Source organism: Sphaerodactylus townsendi, linkage group LG05, assembly GCF_021028975.2.
Source record: "Sphaerodactylus townsendi isolate TG3544 linkage group LG05, MPM_Stown_v2.3, whole genome shotgun sequence".
In the NCBI taxonomy this organism is placed as follows: domain Eukaryota; kingdom Metazoa; phylum Chordata; class Lepidosauria; order Squamata; family Sphaerodactylidae; genus Sphaerodactylus; species Sphaerodactylus townsendi.
The window spans coordinates 93,428,514-93,452,323 of NC_059429.1; the positions used below are offsets into that span (position 1 = coordinate 93,428,514).

A 23,810-nucleotide genomic window follows, 5' to 3' on the forward strand; every position below is an offset into this window, starting at 1 on the left:
CCCACCAACCTCACAAGGTGTCTGTTGTGGGGAGGGGAAGGAAAGGGGGACTGTAAGCCACTTTGAGACTCCTTATGGTTGAGAGAAGTAGGGTATAAATCCAAACTCTTCTCCTCTTCTTCATCATGGATTGAATTGGCATGTCTAGTTCTAGTTCAACATTCTAGCCATAGCACCGCACTGCATTTGATTACATTGGTGTGCTTGGTTATTGCTAAGCTCAGACCAACACACTGGTCAAAATCAAAAATATTTAACATAACATGGTACTTGCTGAGACATGCACCCAAGGTCAAGATATGAGGTCAATTCTGAGCATGACAAGGTTCCCAAGCTGTTATTGATACTGTAGAACAAGCTTATCTAGAATTTCAACTGTTAAGATGTTGCTACTTTTTTTCCTACACAATGTTATGTGTAAACAGCTGGTTCTGGTTCTAATTCTCTACTGGGTCTTTATTTATGCCTGTGTGCAACAGATATGAAAAACACTTCTACTAACATTTATGTAGGGCAATGCCAAAACAGGTCTCCTAAATTTTTGGCCTGTCATTGCAGACAGTAATCACCTCACAGCATGAGGCTGGCGCTTTGGAAGTGGGACTTTGTTGGCAAGGTGAACTGCAGGAAAAGAAAGCAATTAGTGACCTTCCTGTGCTCTTGCTCTCTCCTGCTTTATCCTTAAGATAATATTCATCTCAGTCAGGACCCCTGGCAGTGAAAGTGGACAGAAGCATAAATCAGTTACATGAGCTGTAGACTGACAATCTTCCTTGAGGTTTTGCCTTGAGGGAGGCTTTACTTCATGGACTATGTTCAACATCCCAGGAGTCCCAAAATTTGCCTCAGAAAAGACTTGCAAGCACCTATTGATGATGAGCAATTGCTTTCCTCCAAATTCTGTTCAGGCTTACTTGCTGGAGCCATCTGGATGACTTTTTATTTGCTAGATACTTTTTGAATGAAACATTTACTTCAGTAACTTTCTATTTTCTGTTTCATAAGCAGCATACTTGACAACTATGTGCCTTAATAGAGGGTTAATGGAGGATATTGTCATACGATAAAGAAAGTGAGAAGATTATGATCTTATATGATCTTGTATTCTGCAAACTTAACAGGGAGAACGAGCACCAGAAATGGAATCTGCCACGCAAGTGTAACCTCTAACTGTGGGTTCTGTGGGGCAGTACTTGGAATGAGTTGCAACAACAATTTTTAAACAACAAAATGGTTTACTTTTCTTTACAATTAACACTTTTAAAACATCAACATTTAACGTTACAATTCAAGGTCCTGTTCAGGTTGCATTTCAAGTCCTTCTATTTACAGTCTACTGATATTGCCAAGTCCAAATTCTCCTTTGCAAGTTGGCTGGCTCCTGAAGACTCCAAGGGCTTGATGAACAGGTTGCAACATGATGAAGGTCTCCAGGAGAACTCTCACCCATTACAACCACAAAAGAAAACCCTTAACAAGGTGTTAAGGGCTTATAGAAATCAAGGTCCGAGTCTGGTAGCCTTGTCCTCTGCAAAAGAGCTCTTGCAACCTCTCTGCTGCTCCGAGTCTCCACCCCTTACTGGGTCAACCCATTCTGGGCCAACCCATTCTGGGCATGGGGGTTACATTCTCCCCCACTAAAATTCTGTCGTCCCGACAGTAATTGCAATGCAACTTTTGAAATCATTAAACAATGATTTCCCCAGAGATTCCTGTACTTGGAGGAACCACATTTGGTGCATCTGAATGCAGAACATTGTCTTTCCCTTAAGCTTAGCTGCACTGGCCATTTGCAAAACTCTTTACAGCAATTGTTGCAATTCAGCCAAGCAGTTTGCAGAAGGGATGGGGGATTGCAACTGGAATCCCTTCCTTCATTTAACTTCCAAACAGTGTTTTAAATTCACACAGCAACATCTCTTGAACTTACATCAAATAACAAAACAGTTTTATGGGGATCAAACCCCAACTTGCTGCACACTTCCATTGCAAGCAATTTATATTTGCAATCTCACTTCCAAGCCCCACGCTGGTTGGGCGCCATTTGTAACCTCTAACTGTGGGTTCTGTGGGGCAGTACTTGGAATGAGTTGCAACAACAATTTTTAAACAACAAAATGGTTTACTTTTCTTTACAATTAACACTTTTAAAACATCAACATTTAACGTTACAATTCAAGGTCCTTTTCAGGTTGCATTTCAAGTCCTTCTATTTACAGTCTACTGATATTGCCAAGTCCAAATTCTCCTTTGCAAGTTGGCTGGCTCCTGAAGACTCCAAGGGCTTGATGAACAGGTTGCAACATGATGAAGGTCTCCAGGAGAACTCTCACCCATTACAACCACAAAAGAAAACCCTTAACAAGGTGTTAAGGGCTTATAGAAATCAAGGTCCGAGTCTGGTAGCCTTGTCCTCTGCAAAAGAGCTCTTGCAACCTCTCTGCTGCTCCGAGTCTCCACCCCCTTACTGGGTCAACCCATTCTGGGCCAACCCATTCTGGGCATGGGGGTTACACAAGCAATGGGGAAGTCGTCTCTCAAACCTGGTTAGTTTGTGTTCTGAAACCTGGGTAAGAAGGTAGTGGGGATTCGACCTGAGTGTGAGGAAGAATCTTTCTGATGGAAGCAGTCTTCCTCCAAAAGAAAATTCCTCACACATCATAAGGGAACCATTGGAGTCAACATTTGTGGTGGATGGTGGGTGAATAAAATTATGAAAAGTGGCACTATATGATTTTGAGAGAAATCAGGACGGGGCAGAGGCTCCAGACCAGTGGTTCTCAACCTGTGGGTCGGGACCCCTTTGGAGGTCAAACGACCCTTTCACAGGGGTCGTCTAAGACTCTCTGCATCAGTGTTCTCCACCTGTAAAATGGATAAACGTTGGGGTTGGGGGTCACCACAACACGAGGAACTGTATTAAAGGGTTGCAGCATTAGGAAGGTTGAGAACCACTGTTCTAGACTCACATGAAGGCTTGTTGAAGTTGGAAGGTAAGGGAGCTGAAAGGCACAGTGGCTGAAATAGGAGGATAGAGTTAATAGGACTGACTCAGAAACCACTATGGGCTCCCATCATGAGTTCTACTGGGGGCTTCCTTCACATTCCAAACACATGCAAGGTAGTTCTGGCTCCCAAAGACACGGTGACTGGGCCTTGTTAAATTTTGGACTCCTGGCTCCCCATTAAGTCCTGCAGCATAGGCATTAGATTGGGGTCAGAGACTTGAAAGGGAGAGCAATGCAGAGAGCTGAACAAAACAATGTCCAAGAGCAAAGAGGGTAGTGGGGAAAGTCACTGTCATAGAGACAGCTGGAGTCTTGTGCCATCAATTGCACCTTACATATGAAACTGCCTTATACCAATTTGGATTACTGAACCTTCTAGCTCTGTGCAGTAACTGGCAGAGACTCTCCAGGGCCTCCCAACAACACTTGAAATTTGAGACAGTTAAAATGGAGATTCCAGGGACTGAATCGAGATCTTGTGCATAGAAAGCACTTGCTCAACTAGTAAGCTACAACTCCTCAGGCAAGCTGGAATAGGTGATTCCTAGGCTGAGGAATTAATGTATAGGCTACAGAGCTAAGTCCAAGAGGAGGCTGAGCCTGGCTTTCACATACTAAGTCAAACTAATAGGCTATTTTTCAGGGATGTAGGTTGGAGCTTTACACTGCGCTGCAGTTTTCAGAAAAGCTGTTTTCTGTTCACAGCCTCGTTAGCACCATAATGATGATGCAAAGAGTTTTGTTTCCCTTTTGTCCAATTTCCTGAGTTCAGAGTCAAAAAGCCAAATAGGATAAACAAGGGGAAGAAAGAGAGGAGGAGGAGAGAAAAAGTGATTCCAAGAATGCTGTAGAAAGATCCCCTACTCTATATTATTTTTGAAGGTGGGCTTTTTTGGCAAGGTCAACTTTATTTGCATCTCTGAAAACCATACTTCTGCATACTTTGGCACTTCCTCCCTGGAAGACTTAATAACTGGTTTGGCCTGGTTATGGGTGACCATATTGCAAAAGTGATTGGGCTTCTGTTTTTTTTAAAAGAGCTCTGAATACGGACAGGAAGTTAGTGAGGCAGCCTAACTGCCACTGCAGCACTGGCTGAATACCAGCAACCATTTCCCAAAGAGTAGCTTATCCATGTAATTTCTTCTCTATTATGTCTTGTTAAGTTTCACCAAGCCTCTGAGTATCAAGCCCAATTCCAGGATGGGAAATTCTGAAGACGTGGAGGCAGAACCTTGGGAGGTCTGTGTTTGGGGAGGCAGCTTAGCAGAGGTGCTATAGATCTGAATCTGAATCTGCCATTTCCTCCAAGGTCCTCCAAGGTCTCTGTAACATTTGGAGAACTCCAGGTCCCACTTTGGATGTTAGTAACCTTACATTTGAGCCCAATCAGAAACTCAGGGAAGTTGGGGAAGAGATGCATTTTCACCATATGCTAAAACATTACAAACAACTTTTTAAAATAATTAAATGTACACTCAGTTGCCCCTGAGTAAGTAGTTGTATTCATCCATCATATCATTAGATATCTGCCAACTGACTGTGACATCTTGTGTAACTAAGTGAGCTCTGGGTGAGGGTTGCCAACCTCCAGGCAAGGCCTGGAAATCTCCTGAAATTACAACCCATTTCCTAACTACATGAATCTGTTCTCCTTGGAGCAAACAGCTGCATTGGAGGGAGGTCTCTATGGCATTATGCCCTGCTGAAATCCCTCCCCTCCACAAACTCTACCCTCCCCAGGCTCCCCCACCCCCAAAAGCCCCGCCAGGAATTTCCCAACCTAAAGTTGGCTATTATAACTCAGCCTTACAAAAACATATTATTCAGTAAACTGAGTAGTCTTTGTGGTGTAAGAACTATAAAAAACGGCCCCAGAATCAACTGGGCTGTAATTGCGACAGGGGGCAGGGCACATGGTGAGCTCTGGAGCAGTGAGCATGCGTGCCCTGGGCCAACCAGACAGCTGAGCCACACCCGGCCTGATCGTGTGATGCACACGAGTGTTAGGGGTGGAGCACACTCCCTATATATTAGGCAGCATGCGGTTGTTCCATTCTTCTTCGACGCCTGGAACAAACTGACCCACCCTCCCTCCTTATTTGGGCAGGGTTTTTGTGCTGCTCACTTTGTCGCAGCCTTGGTGGTTTGGGCAGAGGAGCACATCTTTAGGGGGAGGCAGAGCTTGCGTGCCGGTCCCGCCCCCCCCCCGTGGTTGGGGGCCTCCATAAGAGGCTTGGGGTGGGGCTGGCTCATGGCGCATGCTGCGGAGGCCTCTGCAATTAGAGTCTGACATCCCAGCAGGAAGGGGGCCACAGTGGGTGGGTGCCCAGGTGGCCCAGTACCTCCTGTCCTCCCCAATATGGATTGGGGTGTGGTGCTGGGGTCATCCAAGAGTGCTGACCGGCCACAAAACGGATGCGCTCCTCTTGCTTGCCCAGCTTCTGCCTCAATAAAAAGGGCTGCAGCCCAATTTAATTCCAAGACATGGCCTGTGGTTATTCACCAGGTGGAACCTCTGCACATCTGGGCGCAATAGAAGAAACCACTTACATGTAACTTTTGTTTTCTAGAGTTTAAGAGCTCTAGAAAATAAGACTTATTCATAAATTTATCTCTCTAACAATCCTCTGTCTCTTTTGCAGCGATGCAGCCACAAAAAAGTTCAAAACATAAGTTTTATAATTTAAGACATTTCCATTTAACAAATGTTCTTTTTAGAATTTTTCACTAATGCCCAGCTCTGAATTCACCATTAAGCAAAATAAGCATTCACTTAGGCCCTCAAGTAAAAAGGGCCCCGTAGAAGTTTTTCTTCTTCTTATCTCTGCTAAGTATTGAAGCAGATTTGTTAAGTCAAATTAATTTTGAGGTTATGATCACAAACTTGAGGATATGATCACAAACTTAAAAAATGCAGTAGAAAATGTTTGTAGTATTGATAAAATTATAAGTAAGCAACAACAAACATTTTGCGTCTTTGATTTATGTAAGTTAAAATTCTATGTATCTTCAAGACAAGAAAGCAGTGGAATAATAGGTGTTTTGTTTCATACAAATATTTTTCACATAAATAATGACAGTATTTGATTCGAAATTACACAGAGAGACAATAGTTTATTAGTGTTTTTATTTTGAATTACATGTACAGTATACTGGGGTACCATAATCTTTTCTCCGCTTAGGGCCTTAAAGGTCTTAATCCAGCCTTGCTAATACCCTATCCTTAACTTTACCCATAGCAGGTTCAAACCCCCTCTGTGCTTACACAAGATTTTCTCTAGTAAATTTTCCCAAGATTGCTGTCTACTTTGTCATGCTTAAACAATCTTTACTCCCCAGCCCCAGTTTTTATGGTTTCTTAGCACAACAGAGTGCTTGCAGAGAGCAGCAACAATAACTTAAGGAAGATCTTCAGGATTTAAGAAAAATGTCCATTAGAAGGAAAGATTAGGAAATCAATAATATTGAATATTCAGCTTATATATTCTGACCTAACATACCAAAGCCTCTAAAACACAAGCACTCTCAGAATTGGCAAAATAGTCAGACATGTCTATTAAAGTATTTACATCAGCTTCGCTTTAAGAAACTGAGTGTAGAACACGTGGTTCTTCCCTCTTTCCTTTTACCTTCACAAAGACCCTGTGATGTACGTTAGACCAAGAATCAGTGGCTAGTTCTGGGTCTCTCCGTGACGTCAAGGTAAGTTGGGAATATAAACACAACTCATCCTAGACCAACACTGTAATCACTTCTCTATCTTGCCCCTCCTCACTGCAGTCTGCTGATTCTTATGGATATTAATCCACATGGATCAACAGACTGCTAGAATAAACTTTACCAGGGTCTTCCAGGCGTCTGGGAGGAGAATAGAACAGGGAAGATATACATTTTTGTGCTGGATCCAACCCACTGGCTCTCCAGAATACCTGTCAGTTTTAAAGAACTCACCGATTTTTTCCCATTCATTTCTTTGATACCCCAGCTGTAAATATGGGCAGTTCTACCAAGAAAGGAATGCTCTATTTATGGACTGACTTTTTTTGGAATAAGTTATCTTAGAATCTGCAAAACTGCTCTTCAGATTCAGGGTGATGAACACTTTCTGCCTTTATCTTTCTACATCAGATAAGGAGGAAGTGCCAAAGACCAGACCTGGATCTAAACACACCACATTTATAGTCATACCAAGCTTTTTTTCTGTGGACGCTGATTTAATCCCCTGGGTCTTTTAACTTTCTTGTATTTTTATTTGACAAGATGCTTTTTTCTGATGCTTCTCCCTGTGAATTTCCTTGCTGCTGAAAGGCTGTTGGGTTGGCCTGTGAAAACAGTGCGTGTTAACCAAAACAGCCCTTCCTCACTTGCAAAGTAGGGAGCAATGTTTATTAGCCACTTTGCCAATCCTCGATGACCTTGACTTCTCACCAGAGTTTAAACCAAATATTTTAGAAGGGAAAAAATAACGGGCTTTTGTCTGTATTCTCAGAGTTTCCGTAGGGCTGCAAGCTATCTCTGTGACCAACACAAATGATAGCACATGGTGAAGCAGACAGTGAAATATTGCCCAGGCTTATTGCTTTTTCATTATTATTATTAAAGGGAGGGTCTTAATTCCAGTCTAGGAGCTTGAAACACTTGAATGCTGCCCAGATTTCTCAATTTTTCAGCCAGAAATGCAGCTAGTGATATGTGGCAAAAGCCATTCTCCAGCCTAAAAAAATCTACTGCTTTTGGTCTGGAGTTAAAAGAAAGGATGATCTTGGATGGATATGGAAAATTCCACACTTGACTACACTGTCTGTGTTACTTTCATATCAACCACGATGCCTCCAGGGTCCTGTTAAGGGAGTACAGAAGACATAAGAAATGAATAAGACAGTGTAGATGTATTCATCTGAAGCAGATAAAATGAGCCAGATCAGTTGCGGGATGGCAAACAGGATAAAATAGGAACCCCCTGTTTTAAGTCCCATGTTAGCTATAATTCCACAATGAAGACATAGGCAAGCTGCTGTTCTCTTTGCCTCATTCTTGTCTACAAAATAATAATAATAATAATAATTATTATTATTATTATTATTATTATTATTATTATTATTATTATTATTATTATTATTATTATTATTATTATTATTATTATTATTCCTGGTGACAGCAGGATTGATGAGAAGCAACTGGAAAAACTTACACGATACGAGGATTTAAGGATTGAACTACAAAGACTCTGGCACAAACCAGTAAAGGTGGTCCCAGTGGTGATCGGCACACTGGGTGCAGTGCCTAAAGATCTTGAACGGCACTTAAAAACAATTGGCGCTGACAAAATCACCATATGTCAGCTGCAAAAGGCCACCCTACTCGGCTCTGCACGCATTATTCGTCGATACATCACACAGTCCTAGATGCTTGGGAAGTGTCCGAAGGGTGATGTAATACAAAATCCAGCATATTGATCTTGCTTGCTGTGTATAACTGTTTTGTATCAATAATAATAATAATAATAATAATAATAATAATAATAATAATAATAATAATAATAATAATAATAATAATAATAATGTCCTACTTTTCATAAGTATCATGGTACAATGGATGTGCACTGAACACTCTACTAGTACTACTTAAATGCTATTGTTATTAATAACAATAAAATACAACAAAAGTCCAAGAGTACCTTCTAACTGAAGATTTGCTATTGGGCCGGGGGGGGGGGGGGGCACAGAGGTATGAATGAATCCCATCATAAAACTTTGAAGTGTGGCTTTTACATCTCAAACAGAGTTAGCGGGTACAAATAATGGATGATTAGAAAGGTCAGAGATTCAAACACATAAGAAAGGTAATAAAATTTAATGAAAATTCATTGATACTGGTACAAAGTTACAGTCTATTAAATGTACTAAGAGCAGCCAATCAAAATTTCTATCAAGCTGATTCTGTAGAGTTGTTAGAGATTGTAGTGAGTTAAAAAAAACCAGCCTTAGGAGAACTCTGTGTAAAGCCAGGATGATCACTAATGTTTAATTTCTTAATGAATTCTAATTCAGCACTTTTGTGTTGTATATTACCTTTAGCTTTTACTTTTTACTTTATTTATGATTTTCAAGTCTGTAACAGTGTGTTCAAAAAGAGTATAATGTTTTCTGATTGGTTTCTGGATTTTGCAGTTTCTTATGTCCAATTTGATTCTCTTTCAAGCACAGGCTGATAGGTTTGTCTAATATAAACAATAGAAGGGCATTGCTGGCAGATGATGTCATATATTAAATTGGATGAAATGCAAATTGATGAGCCATGGATGGTGTAGCTGAAGTTACTAGGTCCCATACTGTATATCTGAGCATGACAAACCCTGACCTAGATAGTCCCATCTTGTTAGAAGCCAAGCAGGGTCAGTTCAAGCATTCAGATGAGAGACTACCAAGCCAAGTCAGGGTCACTACACAGAGGCAGGCAATGGCAAAACGCCTCTGAATGTCTATTGCCTTGAAAACCTTATGGGTCATTGAAAACCCATAGGTAATTGACACTAGACTGCAAATTTTTTCAAAAGCCAACAAAATTGGCATCTAGGTTTGTTGCAGAGTTTGGCTCCTGGGTTTGTGTCTCTGATGGGTGGTTGATGGTTATTGGTGAGAACCTATTTTAAGTTGGGGGTGGACAGTCTGTAAGCAAAGGAAAACCCGTGGCATGTTACAAAGAAACATAGTAGTACCAATAAATATCATGTACAGTAATCTACTCTGCAAGTCACTCTGGTAGTCTTTCTTTCTCAGTTATCTTTGAGTCTCAAGAGAAAATAACATATTGCTTTAAACACAAGAATCAAACCTTCAGTCTTGCTGCATCTGACAGTAAAAAAAAAACACCTGTTTTACATTTTAGTCTTAGCATGCTTGGCATATGGTTTTAGAACATTCTAAAAATGACAGCAACATTGAATCTTTTTAAAGAAGCCCAATGGGTTAGTACAGCTTGGAAACCTGGCACTTCAGTTTGCTGAATTCCCACCACCCTGGCAGAAGTTGCACCTTTGTATCATTGCATCCTGTTCCTTTGACTGGAGATGATAATCTTGTTAATCAAAGGAATATCCTGATGTCTTGTTCCTATGCTGGCTGCCTCTGTGTTGATTTGGTTTCCATGTAAGAGTGACCCATCAGCAACTCAAATTTAAAACTGAATTCTGTTTTAGATTCCTTACAATCCTTGCCACCAGCATTTGCAGCCACAGGCAAAAATAGTTGAGAGCACAGGACCTAAGAGAAGAATAGCTTGTTTGTGCCATCTTTGTGAGATTGGGGCTGAGGTGGAATCTGATGATTCCCAGTTGACAGGTCTCTATATTGCTGGTATCTGTATGGGCTGGTTCACACATGCATTGCTCTTCCTTTGCCCAGCATTTGATTACTGCCTTCCCATTATATTCATGTATTACCTTGAATACATGGTTAGTGATGTGCTCTTGGTTCTTGCTGTTTCTGCAGGTATATTGGGGCGCTGGGAGCAAGGGTAATCTGTGATAACATCCCTGGACTGGTAAACAAACAGCGACAACTGTGCCAGAGTTACCCAGACATTATGCAGTCAGTTGGAGAAGGAGCAAAGGAGTGGATCCGGGAATGCCAGCACCAGTTTCGTCACCACCGCTGGAACTGCAGTACTTTGGACAGGGACTACACAGTCTTTGGCAGAGTCATGCTACGAAGTAGGTACCCTTCAGTGGGTCTTCTTTTCTTGCCCTCCTCAGCAGGGGCTTTCTTTGGATCACTGTCTCTGTTTTCATTTATGTAGAATTATTTTGATTTTTTTCTAAAGTCCACTGAGGAAAAAAGCCCCACTGTCATTGTGTTATATTTCTACATCACAGATGGCCAGGATTGGCAATGAGTACTGTGGTATTATTCTGTTCAGAGTAAAGGAATCAGACCTATGTGCTGCATCAGAACAGTACAGATTCCATTTCCATCAACAGCTCAGCATGGGTGGAAGTTCACAAAAAGGACATGCTGGCAACATTCCACCTGTTGATCTTCTGCAGCTTTGATATGCACAGATACTATGCCTCTTAACATGGTGTTTCATGTAGCTATGACAGCTAACAGCCACTGAGAGACATCTCAGTGAAACTGTCTAATCGCTTTTGATAGTCTGGACATTGACAAGCATAGGACTTTCCACTCTCTTGTAATATTGGGTAGGCATGCTGCAGAGACACCAAAGTCCATTTCTGACAACTGGAGGGGGGGGGGAGGGGATGTACTGCTGGCTGAGCTTTCTAGTTCTAAGTATACCATCATGGGTTAATAACAGAACACAAACCCCTGTATATGTTGATGCAGTTAATCACAACCTGTACACAGAATACCCATTCAATATTATTTAGGAAACTTGCAACAGAAAGGGTCTATTATTTATAAATCATATTATGGGCAGGGCCAGCTTTAAGTCAATTGGACCAACTGCTCCCAACTGGGCCCTATGCCCAAAGGGGCCCAACACTAGGGTAAGCTACTCTAGTCTTGTCAATTACACTCAACAACATATTGCAACAAATACCTACAACCACATTGCAGGTTTTACAGAGAACAGCAATTATTATAATTTTCTTCTGAATTCTTAAGAAGTCAGTAGTGTTTGTTTACACTGTATTGTCAAAGGCTTTCACGACCGGATTCAACTGGTTCTGGTGGGTTTTCTGGGCTGTGTGAGCCCAGTCTAGATGATTGATTTCATCAGGGAGGAGGTGAGGTTCACTGGACACAGTGTGTAACAGACTTCTCTCTGTGATACACCTCTAGAAGATGCCAGCCACAGATGCAGGCAAAATGTTAGGAACAAGATCCACCAGACCACGGCCACACAGCCCAGAAAACCCACCAGATCCATTTGTTTACACTGTTTATATCTTGAAAATTTGTTACTGTACTTTACTTAAATAATATGTTATCTACAGAGGGACTGCCACTTTGGCATGTAAAATAGTCAACTGGTTCCAGTCCCAAGTAAACTTTACATTTTCAGTCCCAAATAAACTTTACATGCCACCTGCATATTTAATAAACTTTTGTTACATTTAAGATGTAGTAAGACTGTTTGGGGGGAGGAATGCTTGATATAGAAATGAAGTTCAGCCAGACCTTAAAGCAGATGTAGATCTGTTTGGTCCATTAACTCACATGCAGGTTTCAGGACACATTTTAATTGCTTTTCATTCTACCATGGAGATATAAAGTCTGTAATAGGTTTTATTTATATTTCTATGATTCTACAGATCTTGGCTTTGAACCTTGGGCCCCACCAAAAAATGTTCCCAATTGGGCCCTGCAGCCCCTAATCCCAGCCCTAGTAATGGGGCTATTTTGGAATTGAGAGATTGTAGATTTCATAGACATTGCAATGAACAATTTTTAATCTAGCAATATTAGCATTTTGGATAATCTTTGAGTCTACATTAATGAGATGTCCAGCACATTGATTTGCTATTTATTTTTATGCATACGTAGGTGCTGTCATTTAAGGTCATCAGAGCTGCCAATTGCCATGTCACTCCTCCTCATTTAAAGGAAAGGCAACACGTGTGATGCTGTTGACCTCCACAACCAAAGCAAATGTGGCTCCTGCCATGTTTTCTCATCATTTGGCAGCATATCTGCAATGCACCTTGCAAAATGGTTTTAAATATCTTGGATTTCCCCAGCAGCCACATCAAGATCCTCTGAATGGAAAGGCAGTTGATAAGCATTCTAAATAAATAAGTGTGAAGTTGGCATTCAGTGACAAACTTATGATCTGCATGCACAGTTACCCCAAAGCAGCAAGGGAGCCTGCCCAAACCAAAGCAGCAAACCAAAGAGAGCCAGGGTGGTGTAGTGGTTAAGACCAGGTGCATTCTAATCTGGGTTTGATTCCCCACTGAGCCACTTGAACTGTGGAGGCTTATCTGGTGAACTAGATTAGCTTGTGCACTCCAACACATGCCAGCTGGGTGACCTTGGGCTAGTCACAGATCTTCAGAGCTCTCTCAGCCCCACCCACCTCACAGGGTGTTTGTTGTGGGGAGGAAGGGAAAGGAGAAGGGGGGATATAAATCCAAACTATTACTCCTCTTCCTCTTCCATATACACAGAAAGAGATGTATGTTGTTGTTGTTTTCATTCTAGTACACAAGCAATGCATGGTGGGAGAATTTTCAAAGTGAACATTTTATCTGACCCAGTTAGGTCAGTTGATTAAGATCTCTCTCTCTCTCTGTTAACTAAAATCTCTGTATGTGCATGTACTTCTGACAGTTCAGAGACTGTTATTGTTCTACTTGAATCTTGAAATCTGAAACCTGAAACCTGTAATCTGTAAATATGAAAAAAGAGTTACTTTGGGCGATTCCACACACGAGTAAAATAGGTTCAACCCAGTTCCCTGAGAAGGGTACTAACCTAGGTCGAAGCCATTGTTGTTCCCCACCACAACCAGTTTGATCCCAGCTTGGAGGGTGGAATCATCCTGTGTCTCTTCGCCACTCCGTTCTGATTGGCTACTGTTCTACGGCCATGTTCCGTCTATCCCCCCACACATGTTTAAAAAAACTGCCACAGGAACGGAGGGACAAAGGTGGCCTTTTTTGATGGGCTGCATACATTGGTACACGGAAATTGTGCACCATTTGTGTGACCAGCCATCGCTTCGAACACAAGAAAGAGGAGGGGGAAAAAATTAGGCGCGATTTTCGCCGCAGCGGTTCTCCAGCTGTATGCATGCCCGAAACACTCAGCTGTGATTGGCTTAATGGGGGACTCCTGGTACCAGAGATTCCGCACTTTACTGGAATCGAGCTGAGTTCGAGCGTGGTTCCCTGAAAAAGTAGTAGTTCCCAACTGGAGTCGGAAATTTGACCGTTACATGGGGCGAAGCTGGAACAAAACCACGTTGATCCCAGTGGTTGTGCGGAGCACTTAGGTCGAACGCAGCTCGAACTTAGGTCGATAACGCAAGTGGAGAATCGACCTTTGTGTTGTTTGTAATGTAACAAAGTAAGTAAACCCAGCTTCCACAGTCTCTATGAGGGAAAGTGTGACTTATTTGCCACAAAAGAATAACCAGCTGATCTTAACCAATGCAGCAACCTAGACTTCAAACTTCCCTGCCTACAGGTGAGGGGACTCTTAGAAATCACACCCCATATCTTGATTTATACATGGGAGGGCAGACCCCTATTTAAGGAGGCATGTCTACCCCTGCAGCATCCAGTTTGGATCTCTATCCTTTAGAGAAAGTGATGCTCTTGTGCTCTTACAATGAGAGGAATTAACTGGGAAAAGAGCAGAGCCTAAATCTCCCTGTGCTGTGTTTTTGCTTCCCTTGTATGCTAAGTGAACAGTAATGGGATATGTCACTGTGCTGGAAGTAGCCACTTCAGGATGGGAGAGAACACCTCTGGAAGCATGAGCTCAAAAGTAAACTGTAACAAGATATATAAATATTTGGCTAGCAGAACTGGCAGGGAGTCAGCAGTTGAGGGCAAAGTTTGTCATCACTGTGTGCAGTGCAAAAGGCCAAGCCACCCTTTTGACCTCCCTCTTAAATAGGGTCAGCACTCATGGGATGGAAAGTGTCCCCAGGAAAGCCCCACCTATCCCTGAATCATGTACAGCCTGCATCTAGAGGAAACTTTCAGAGCTCTCTGCACCACTGCTTTTCTTCACTTTAAAACCAGCATAGGCAAGTGACCAGAAGGTGAGCTTAATATTAGGAAAGCTAGGCTTAAATATGAAACTGGTTTGGGCACGATCCTGTCCCTCTTTTTTGCACAAGATTTTGCAAAGCTGTCTGCCTGTTTAACAAAAGTGCACTTATGTTTCCTGTAACTCTGCTTTCATTTAGGAAAATAATGTTACTTCAGGATCATCAGCAACTCATATCATCTTTTGTATTTGAAGTATAATGTTATCCAAGCATATAAGTATAAAGTTACCCAAAAGAGGCGGAGTTCAATTGCTAGACAGGATGCTGAGAATGAGAGTTTTCTACCAGTTTTTGGCACAGTGGTAGTGCAAAATATTATGGGATTTGTTGTCAATTGTGCACACTTACAGTGTCATGACCAAGGGACTTTGTTAATGAATTCCATAAAATTTTAGCATTACTCTGTACTCCTGGCTGCTGAAATACACTCAAGCATAGACAGTGGAATTTGGTATTGCAAATTACAAAAATGTGCAAATGTGCAAGAGTGATACATATACATACAATTCCTACATCATACTATAGTAGCACTTGCTATTGTGTATAAGTAATAATCCAGTCCAAGTCTACTTAAAGAACAAATGAATGGACCAGTCCAAGTCTATTTAAAGACCCAAAAGTCAGTATCTATAGGTGCCTCTACTATTTCAATGCTGCTGTTTGTCTGGTAGAGTTCTTGGGGCACAAACCATGTGTATGTGTTCCCCCAAATGGAGATTCTGACAGCTGCTCTCCTGTTGAAACAGATGATATGGAAACAATAATCCAAATCGACAAATCCAAGATCCAAAACGCAAGCTTGCATTTTCAACTGAAGTCTTCCTCAGTGGAATAAGACTTAATCACTATTGCACTTGCCTTGATCCAATCACAGGAATAGAAGCAGGAAAACCTGTCACACATAAATTCATTAAGGGGTATTACTGCTGCTTTGCATATTCTCAAGCTAAGTTTGGCCTCCAGCTGGATCACAATGGATACAAGGCACGGGGTATTCTTAACTGGCAGGTTATAGAGATTTAGAAGCCTTAGCTCTAGAATTGGAAAGGGAGAGAGAGGGCCAAGCTTACATTGTGTTCTTCTGGTGGAAATCTTTCCTCCCAAATCTCTACCTAAGGATGTTAGAATGCACAACTCACTTTGAAGCTCCTATTCTAAAGCTACGGTGGAGGAACACAACAGTGTGGTTTTGATTTGCAGCTGTTTTTATGGCTATTATAAAAACAGATGCAAATTCAAAGCAGAACTATAAAATACCAGGCAGCATCCTGCACTGTGTGGGAAGTTGCCAGGCAATTTACAGCTTTGGGAAGAATCCATACTGTATGCATTTGTCCAAAAAGACAAGAGCCACCCAAATGGAATGGGGGAGGGTACAATATTGTTCACACTCAGGAGGTATAAGGAGAAGGAGTGTGGAACTAAGAAACGGTGTGGGAAAACTTCTACAGATGTACTAACACATAAGCAACCAAGAAACCCCCCAAATACCCCAAATCTCAGAAATTTGGGACACTATGGAAATAGAGGTGGATAGAGGACCAGCCAGTTTGGCCTCCTAGGAAGATCCAAGAATCCTGGGAAGATTCTGTCATTTAATTAAAAAATAATTTTTTTAATTGCTCTTCCAGCAGTTTTAAAAATTGCTCTTCACTGGGGTCTCACATCCTTGACTTTCAAGCCTCTTTCCTAAGCTAGTTCATCTGTAAGCATTCTTTTTCCCCAGCATGCTCTTCTTGAATTTTCACTGTTTCTCATCTTCTGGCACTTGTTTGGCTTGCCTGTCTATAATTCCTGTTTGAAACTGAAAACATAATGTAAGGATTTCCTCTGAATGCCTTGCTTTGGCTACTAGGGCATGGATTCATGGTTCATCAAGTTGAGAAAGTGATTCTTCTGAGGATCATTAGCACTATCTAAAGTAATCCATAAAGATGAACATTACCATTAGAGCAGTTAGTATTAGATTTCTTAGCCTACTTTCACTGTCATCTCCATTAAGGTTGGAGATGTTGGCAAGTCAGTTGGCTAGTAAGTCTGATATTCTCATGCTCTCAAGTTAAGCCAAGAACATCCTTGGTCAGAGGTTAGTGCCATGGTGGCGAACCTTTGGCACTCCAGATGTTATGGACTACAATTCCCATCAGCCCCTGCCAGCATGGCCAATTGGGTTAGTGTATCATGCCAGTGATGCTGTCAGAGCTGGAGTTTGGTCTCAGGTTCAGTGAAGGTTGCAGCCTTGCATTTGAAGTCTCTACAGCCATCCAAGATGGGGTCAGTTTCATGCAGCCTGGCTGAGTCATGTTGAAAGACCACAATCTCCTCTCATGAGTCTGGGGTTAGAAGGCAACAATATGGTGGGATTTTACCACTTCTCCAAAAATGTCTTCTGCATCCCCATTCTGGAATGTGGCAAAATGTTTCAACTCAACATTGGGAAATTTCTGGAGATTTGGGGGTGAAGCCTATGGAGGCCAGGGTCTGGGGAGGGACCTTAGCAAGGTAAAATGCCATAGAGTCCACTCTCTTGAGTTGCCATTTGCTCCAAAGGAACTGACCTTTATTGTCTGGTGATGAAATGTAATTCCAGGAGATCTCCAGACCACATCTGGAGGATGGCACCTCTACAGTCAGCACAACTTAGCATTTGCAAGCACACAGACTGCAAAGAGAAATTTTGCTGGGGGTGGGTCTAACCAAATAACAGCTGAGGCAACATTCTGAGCCCCCCTCTCCCCCCCAAAAAAACCATTTATACCAAAATGGAGCCAGGTGATGTGATAGGGTGGCTCACATAGCTCCAGTCAAGACCCATTAAAACCTGTGTGATTGTTTGAGCCAGACATCTCTGATTTAAATCCAAAGTCTAAAGTCATCCAGCTGAACTACTGCATGGGTCTACAAATCTAGGAGCGAAGAGTCCTTGCTGTCCAATGCTGCAGGAATTGTTCCCCACCCTTGCTGTTCCACAGCCATCATATTAGGAACTAAACATTCCCTTGCTTCTACAATCCCCCCTGTCTCTACCCTTCCTAGTCACCCCTGCACCCATTTAAGCGACTTGGAACTATAGGAGTCGTTTAGAGTAAAAGGGAAACCTCGAACTGGACAAGTAAAAATGCATCTCCTCCTCTCCATGTGTGGTAACTTGTAGTGGACAAACAGAGGGTACAGAAAGTAAAAAGCAACTGGATACACCAAACATCAGCACAACAGCATGTGTTCCATGTGCCCAGGAGCCAGGATTGATACTATTTACCATATCATACTCAACCTGTGCTGCGCCACCTGCACTGGCTCCCAGTTGAGTTCTGAATCATCTTCAAGGTATGGGTGCTGACCTTTAAAGCCTTATGTGGCCTGGGACCCTCGTACCTTTGGGACCGCACTACCCCATATGTCCCTACTAGGCCTCTGCGTTCAGCAAAGGCCAATCTGCTGGTGGTTCCTGGCCCCTCAATGATGCGGCTGGCCTCCACTCGGGCCAGGACTTTTTTAGCCCTGGCCCCTGCCTGGTGGAACACTCTTCCTCCAGCTGTCCGGGCCCTGCGGGATCTTGGTGAGTTCTGCAGGGCCTGTAAGACGGAGTTGTTCCACCGGGCTTTTGGAGTGTCCAGCCGCTGATAAAGTGCCCCTTTATTCTCCTGTGCTTGGGGTCCCTTTACTATCCATGGGACCCATTTTTCCTTCTCCCTTCTTTGGGAGAGTTTTAATAAGGGTTTATTGCTGACACTGTTTTATTATATTTACCGCTGTGCTTATTTTAATGGTTTTTAATTGTATAAGTTTTAACATTATGTTGTTCACCGCCCAGAGCCCTTTGGGGGTAGGGCGGTATATAAAACTTAGAAATAAAATAAATAAATAAATAAGTGCACTCTAAAACTGACTTCTTTTTTTCATGGTTGCTATGAGAATTTTTCTGTCATAGCATTCTAAAAAATAACTCAAATGCATTTGATCAGTACACCAGGTTTGTGTGTGTGGTTTTGGTTGCTATTCTGTTTTTCATACTCAAGAAATGTACCTTAGTCCCCTCACAGCATGAAATTTCAAAGCACTATGTGTTGAACCATAGATATATAGTATGTAGTACTCCTTCCACACAAACTTATTGTGTACACCTGTTTTGGAAATTGTGCAAAGATGTATATGCTCTGTGTAAATTGCTAAATATGTCAAGGTATGCAACAGTAAAACAGGGTTTGGGGATAGTCTACATTGCTGAATACCCTATTAGCACAAACATCAAATAAAAATGACATTGTAAATCAGACTGGGATGCAGGAAGAGCACCAGTGCCCCAGCTTCACTGGTTACTGAGAATTAATCCAAATGGTTTCTGCAGTCACAAAGGAATGGCAGTGAGAGTTGGAACACATTTTGTGAGGCTTCTTGCAGAAACTCCAAGATTGGGCACCTTGGGAATGCCATTAGATCCATCTCAGATGGATGTCTGAGTGTTGTCTATGGCGTGAAATGCATTTAACTAATTTCAGCAGGACTGTCACACTTGCAAGCTGAGTCTGTTCTCCCTAGCATTTAGTTCCCTGATTGTACATGTGACAGAAGTCAGTGTGTGTGTTTGGGGAGGGGGGTGTCTCTCAGCTCAACTCGTGTCACACATATCTACTATCTGAGTCGGCGGACACCGTCTCCTCACTGTCTCCCTCCTTGTTTGGCAGGTAGTAGGGAAGCTGCCTTTGTCTATGCCATCTCCTCTGCTGGAGTTGTATATGCCATCACCCGGGCTTGCAGCCAAGGTGAGCTGAAAGCCTGCAGTTGTGATCCCCACAAGCGGGGCCGTTCCAAAGATGATAGAGGAGAATTTGACTGGGGAGGTTGCAGTGACAACATCAACTATGGGATCAAGTTTGCAAAAGACTTTGTGGATGCCAAGGAGAAAACAGTGAAAGATGCCCGGGCCTTGATGAACCTGCACAACAACCGCTGCGGCAGAACGGTTAGTGATGCTCTTAGGAGTTAAGCAGTAGCCAGGACATGAATTATGCTTAACTAGCAATAAAGCCCATTGTGTGAAAAAAATATGATGGGGTCTAGAAAATCTAATCCTCCCAGGGCAAGATATGTAAATAGGGCATATCTATAGGAAATGGCATCTGGTACAAACACTGTAATTGTGCCCCCCAAACATCCCAGCTTTGCCAGGGAGGTGCAGCAGGATGCCTGTGAAGGTGAGAAGAATTCTCCCCATTTTCATGGGCACCTCTCCTCAACTGCAAAGCTAGACCCTGACTTTGTAGAGCCAGCAGAGTATCTGTGAAGGTGGGGAGAGTTCCATTTGAAAAGCTGAATTCCATCTTTCCAAGGGGGGCAGCCACAGGGTACCTGTAAAGATGGGGAGCCGGTTGTGTGGTAGCCCGCAAGTGGGGACTCAAGAGGACATTACTCTCCCTCCCACACACACACCTGTTTCCCCCCTTCTCCTCTGCCTCTCACTCTCAATCCTGCTACCCCTTCTCTTAATCCTTTCTATTTTGCCCCACTACTCCAACACTCTTTCTGCCCCCCTACTACAGCTGTTTTTAACTTTCTGCCCTTCTATCCCAGCTCTCGTTTTCTCTGTCTTTCTTCCCTGCTACTCCAACTCTTTTTCAGCCCCCTCTACCCCAACTCTCTCTGTCTGCTCACTTATTCCAGCTCTCTCTTATCCTCTTCCTACCCCAATTGTCTATTTTTCTGCCACCCTGCCTCAGCTTTCATTCTCTCTTTCTGGTCACCTACCCTAGCTTTTTTTTTGCCTCTCCTCAGCACTCATTCTCTTCTGTTTCTACTACAATTCTCTCTCTCTCTTTCTCTCTCTCCACTCCCCCAAGCCCAATTCCTGGTAATTTGCCTGGAGTGGGTGAACATGGTGAGGCTTCTCCCTGCACATGCCAATACTCGCTGCCTCAGCCAGAGCCATTCTGGGTGCTGCGAAGCCTTCCCCGGCCCCCCCAGCAGCTGGGGCAGGATGGCCTGTTCAGTCCTGGCAGCTGGCGCTAAGCTCGCTGCTGCCTTCCTCCAGAGTTGACTCAAGCAAGGAATAGGACAACCCCTGCAAGGACTCCAGAGCTTTAAGAAGTGTCATTGACTGAGGGTGAAGTAGTTGTCAGCCTCTCTGCACATGAGAAATGGACACTCTGGATTACACCTCCCAGAGTCCTTTGCTTTTTCTGTTTTGTTGTTGGGAACATGCTGCTCAATTATATAGTAAGATGGCTTACACTTCAGAGTCAGAAACACTAAGAACACTTTCTATGTTGAAGAGCATCACGTGCACAAAATACTGGCATCTAAAATTTAAATCAGAAATCAGGCTGTTAGTTTTATAATTTGGGTGTCCTGGTCTTGTTCACTTCCAGCCATTATCTTTCTGTGGACTCCAGATACCAATGGGCTAAATAAAAACAGAGGAAGGGGGGAAAGAAGATAAGGTATCAAGGGAAAAGGATTACTGTTTCAATCTCCTGACCTCATTTTCTATTGTTTTTAGAAATGTTGCTTTACACAGAGAAGTATATATGTAATGGAATGTTTTTAGCACCATCAAATGGCTGCTTTTTAGGTCTTTTTAGACACATTCACGTGTCTCTCATCCATTGTAAAGCAAAGTATAGAGCTATTTTCCCCCTGAAAAAGAGCACACAAGTATTGGGGGGGGGGGGGGGATACATCCTTCTCCTACTTACTGTTCTTCAAGCCTTTTTGTTTCCCGATATGATTGCAGATCAAATCAAACCTGAACTATCCCTAGAAGCTAAAATGACTAAACCGAGGCTATCGTTATTTAGTCACATTATGAGAAAACAAGAGTCACTGGAAAAGATGACAATGCTAGGAAAAGCTGCAGGCAGTGGGAAAAGAGAAAGCGCCAACATGAATAAAGGAAGCCATGGCCCTCAGTTTGTAAGACCAGAGCGAGGCTGTTAACTATTTAATTAGACATTTCAAAGGACATTGATTCATAGATTCACCATAAGTCAGAAGTGACTTGACAGCACTTAATACGCACACATGGTTATGATAGTGGAACTAAGCTGAGCTGGGAAGAAAGATATTTCAAGAAAAGGATCACAGTGAAGGAAGGAGACAACCCTTGCTGTTCTAACTTATGTGTTTTCTTCATATGAAAAACAATATATGTTTTATGTGAATGTAGCATATGTGTGAATGAATATAAGTGGCTGTGGATGAATTATAAGGTGCTTGTTCCAGTCAGGAATGTCCCATTTGCATCCCTATTTAAAAGCAACATTCATCCAGGTGGGATTAGATACAGTTATCCCTTTCCAGTCAGAGCATTTTCAATTTGGTCATTAAAGGCTGAAGTCCAGTGGCACCCTTAAAACTAACAACATTTATTTCAAATATGAGGTTTTGTGAGTCACAAGTAAATCTGACAAAAGTTCATACTGAAATAATTATTGTTAGTCGAGTGTTGTAGGGTTTCCAGCTGTATGGCCATGTTCTTGTAGCATTTTATGTGGATCCTCTGAAGATGCCAGCCACAGATGCAGGCGAAACATCAGGAGAAAATGCTACTGGAACATGGCCATACAGCCCGGAAAACCCTCAGCACCCTAGTGATTCCGGCCGTGAAAGCCTTCAATAATACATTATTGTTAGTTTTTAAGGTGTCACTGGACTTGTTCTTCTGTTTTGCCATAATGGACTAACGTGGCTACCCTGTTGCAATAATTAAAGGGAGGCTTTCCATTGGGGTGAATCTTTCATGACTCTTAGTTAGCAAACCAGAGAAGATGAAGGTATTTATTGTTAGCCAGTTTCACAGGTCTTTCCTAATGCAGGATTTCATCAAAAAATCATATTCCTCTCCTTTAAGAGCAGATCAGCATAATTACACCATTTCATAAACTATTCAGACTATAATAAAATGCCATTATCCCGCCCGCCCACACGTCCGTTTGCCTGCCCTCACGCACTTACGCACGCACGCACGCACACTAGGAAACGTCAGTATCTAAAGATACTAAGAACTGATTGCACGCAATTAGCCCTATGAGAAAACTCTAGAATCACACATATGGACTGGACCTTCCAATAGCTCAATGGAATCAGATGCTTTCCATCATTTCCTATATCTTGCCAGAGGGAGTATCATGCACACCTTTTCTGAAAAACTTTTCCAAAGGATAAAGTCTGCCACAGAAAAAGCTGGAGTTCGTATAGAAGTCAAGTTTTCTTCCTGAAAGGCGGGGACTTGTAGGCAGGGCCAGAGCAAGGGGGAACTGCGCCCGGGGCACACATGCGCCCTGAGCCCCTGCCATGCCTTTCTGCCCTGTTACACCCCCGCCACGCCCCCAGCACACATCTGGTGCATTGCGAACCCCCCGTCCCCTCGGCGCTACGCCACTGCTTGTAGGAGAAGATGCTGAACTGACCAAAGATTGAGAGCAGGTGCATGTAGAGAGAGGCCGTCTTTTGAAATTTGAAAGACAGGACAGCAAAAAAATGGAAAAGGCACTGGCAGTTGTACCTAACACAGAAACTCCCTTGGAGCAGTTTACACCCTCGCTGGGATTGTGCCAGGCCATTTCTTAGGTTTGATGTTGGCTCTTCCTTTCCAGGCTGTGAAACGTTTTTTGAAACTCGAGTGCAAATGTCATGGTGTGAGTGGCTCCTGCACTCTAAGGACATGTTGGTTGGCAATGTCAGACTTTCGGCGAACAGGAGATTACTTAAGGAAAAAATACAACGGGGCCGTCCAAGTCACCATGAACCAGGATGGCACTGGATTTACCGTGGCCAATAAGAATTTCCGGAAACCCACGAAAACTGACCTTGTATATTTTGAGAACTCTCCTGATTACTGTGTGATGGACAAGTCTGCAGGTAAAGAACATTTGGGAACTTACTTACAGTCTGACATTGTGTGAAGAATAATGAAGTGGGTGAAAGTCCATGCAAAACCTAGAGCTGTCATATTGCTGAAAATATTGGGGGCGGGGGTGTGTGTGTAATGCCAGCTTTCTTATCTTCATGATTTTGGGGATAACTTTGAAAATGTTATGACAATGTTTGCAAAGCTAG

At 42.7% G+C, this 23,810-nt stretch overlaps 1 protein-coding gene across 1 annotated transcript in view; it reads left to right on the forward strand.

Moving 5' to 3' along the window:
- Nucleotides 1-23,810, forward strand: part of WNT2B (Wnt family member 2B) — a 51,063-nt gene that overhangs the window by 25,868 nt on the left and 1,385 nt on the right. The window contains exons 2-4 of the mRNA XM_048498793.1: nt 10,502-10,722; nt 19,442-19,719; nt 23,348-23,612. Coding sequence (XP_048354750.1) covers nt 10,502-10,722; nt 19,442-19,719; nt 23,348-23,612 — 764 coding nt within the window. The remainder of the gene's footprint in view (nt 1-10,501; nt 10,723-19,441; nt 19,720-23,347; nt 23,613-23,810) is intronic.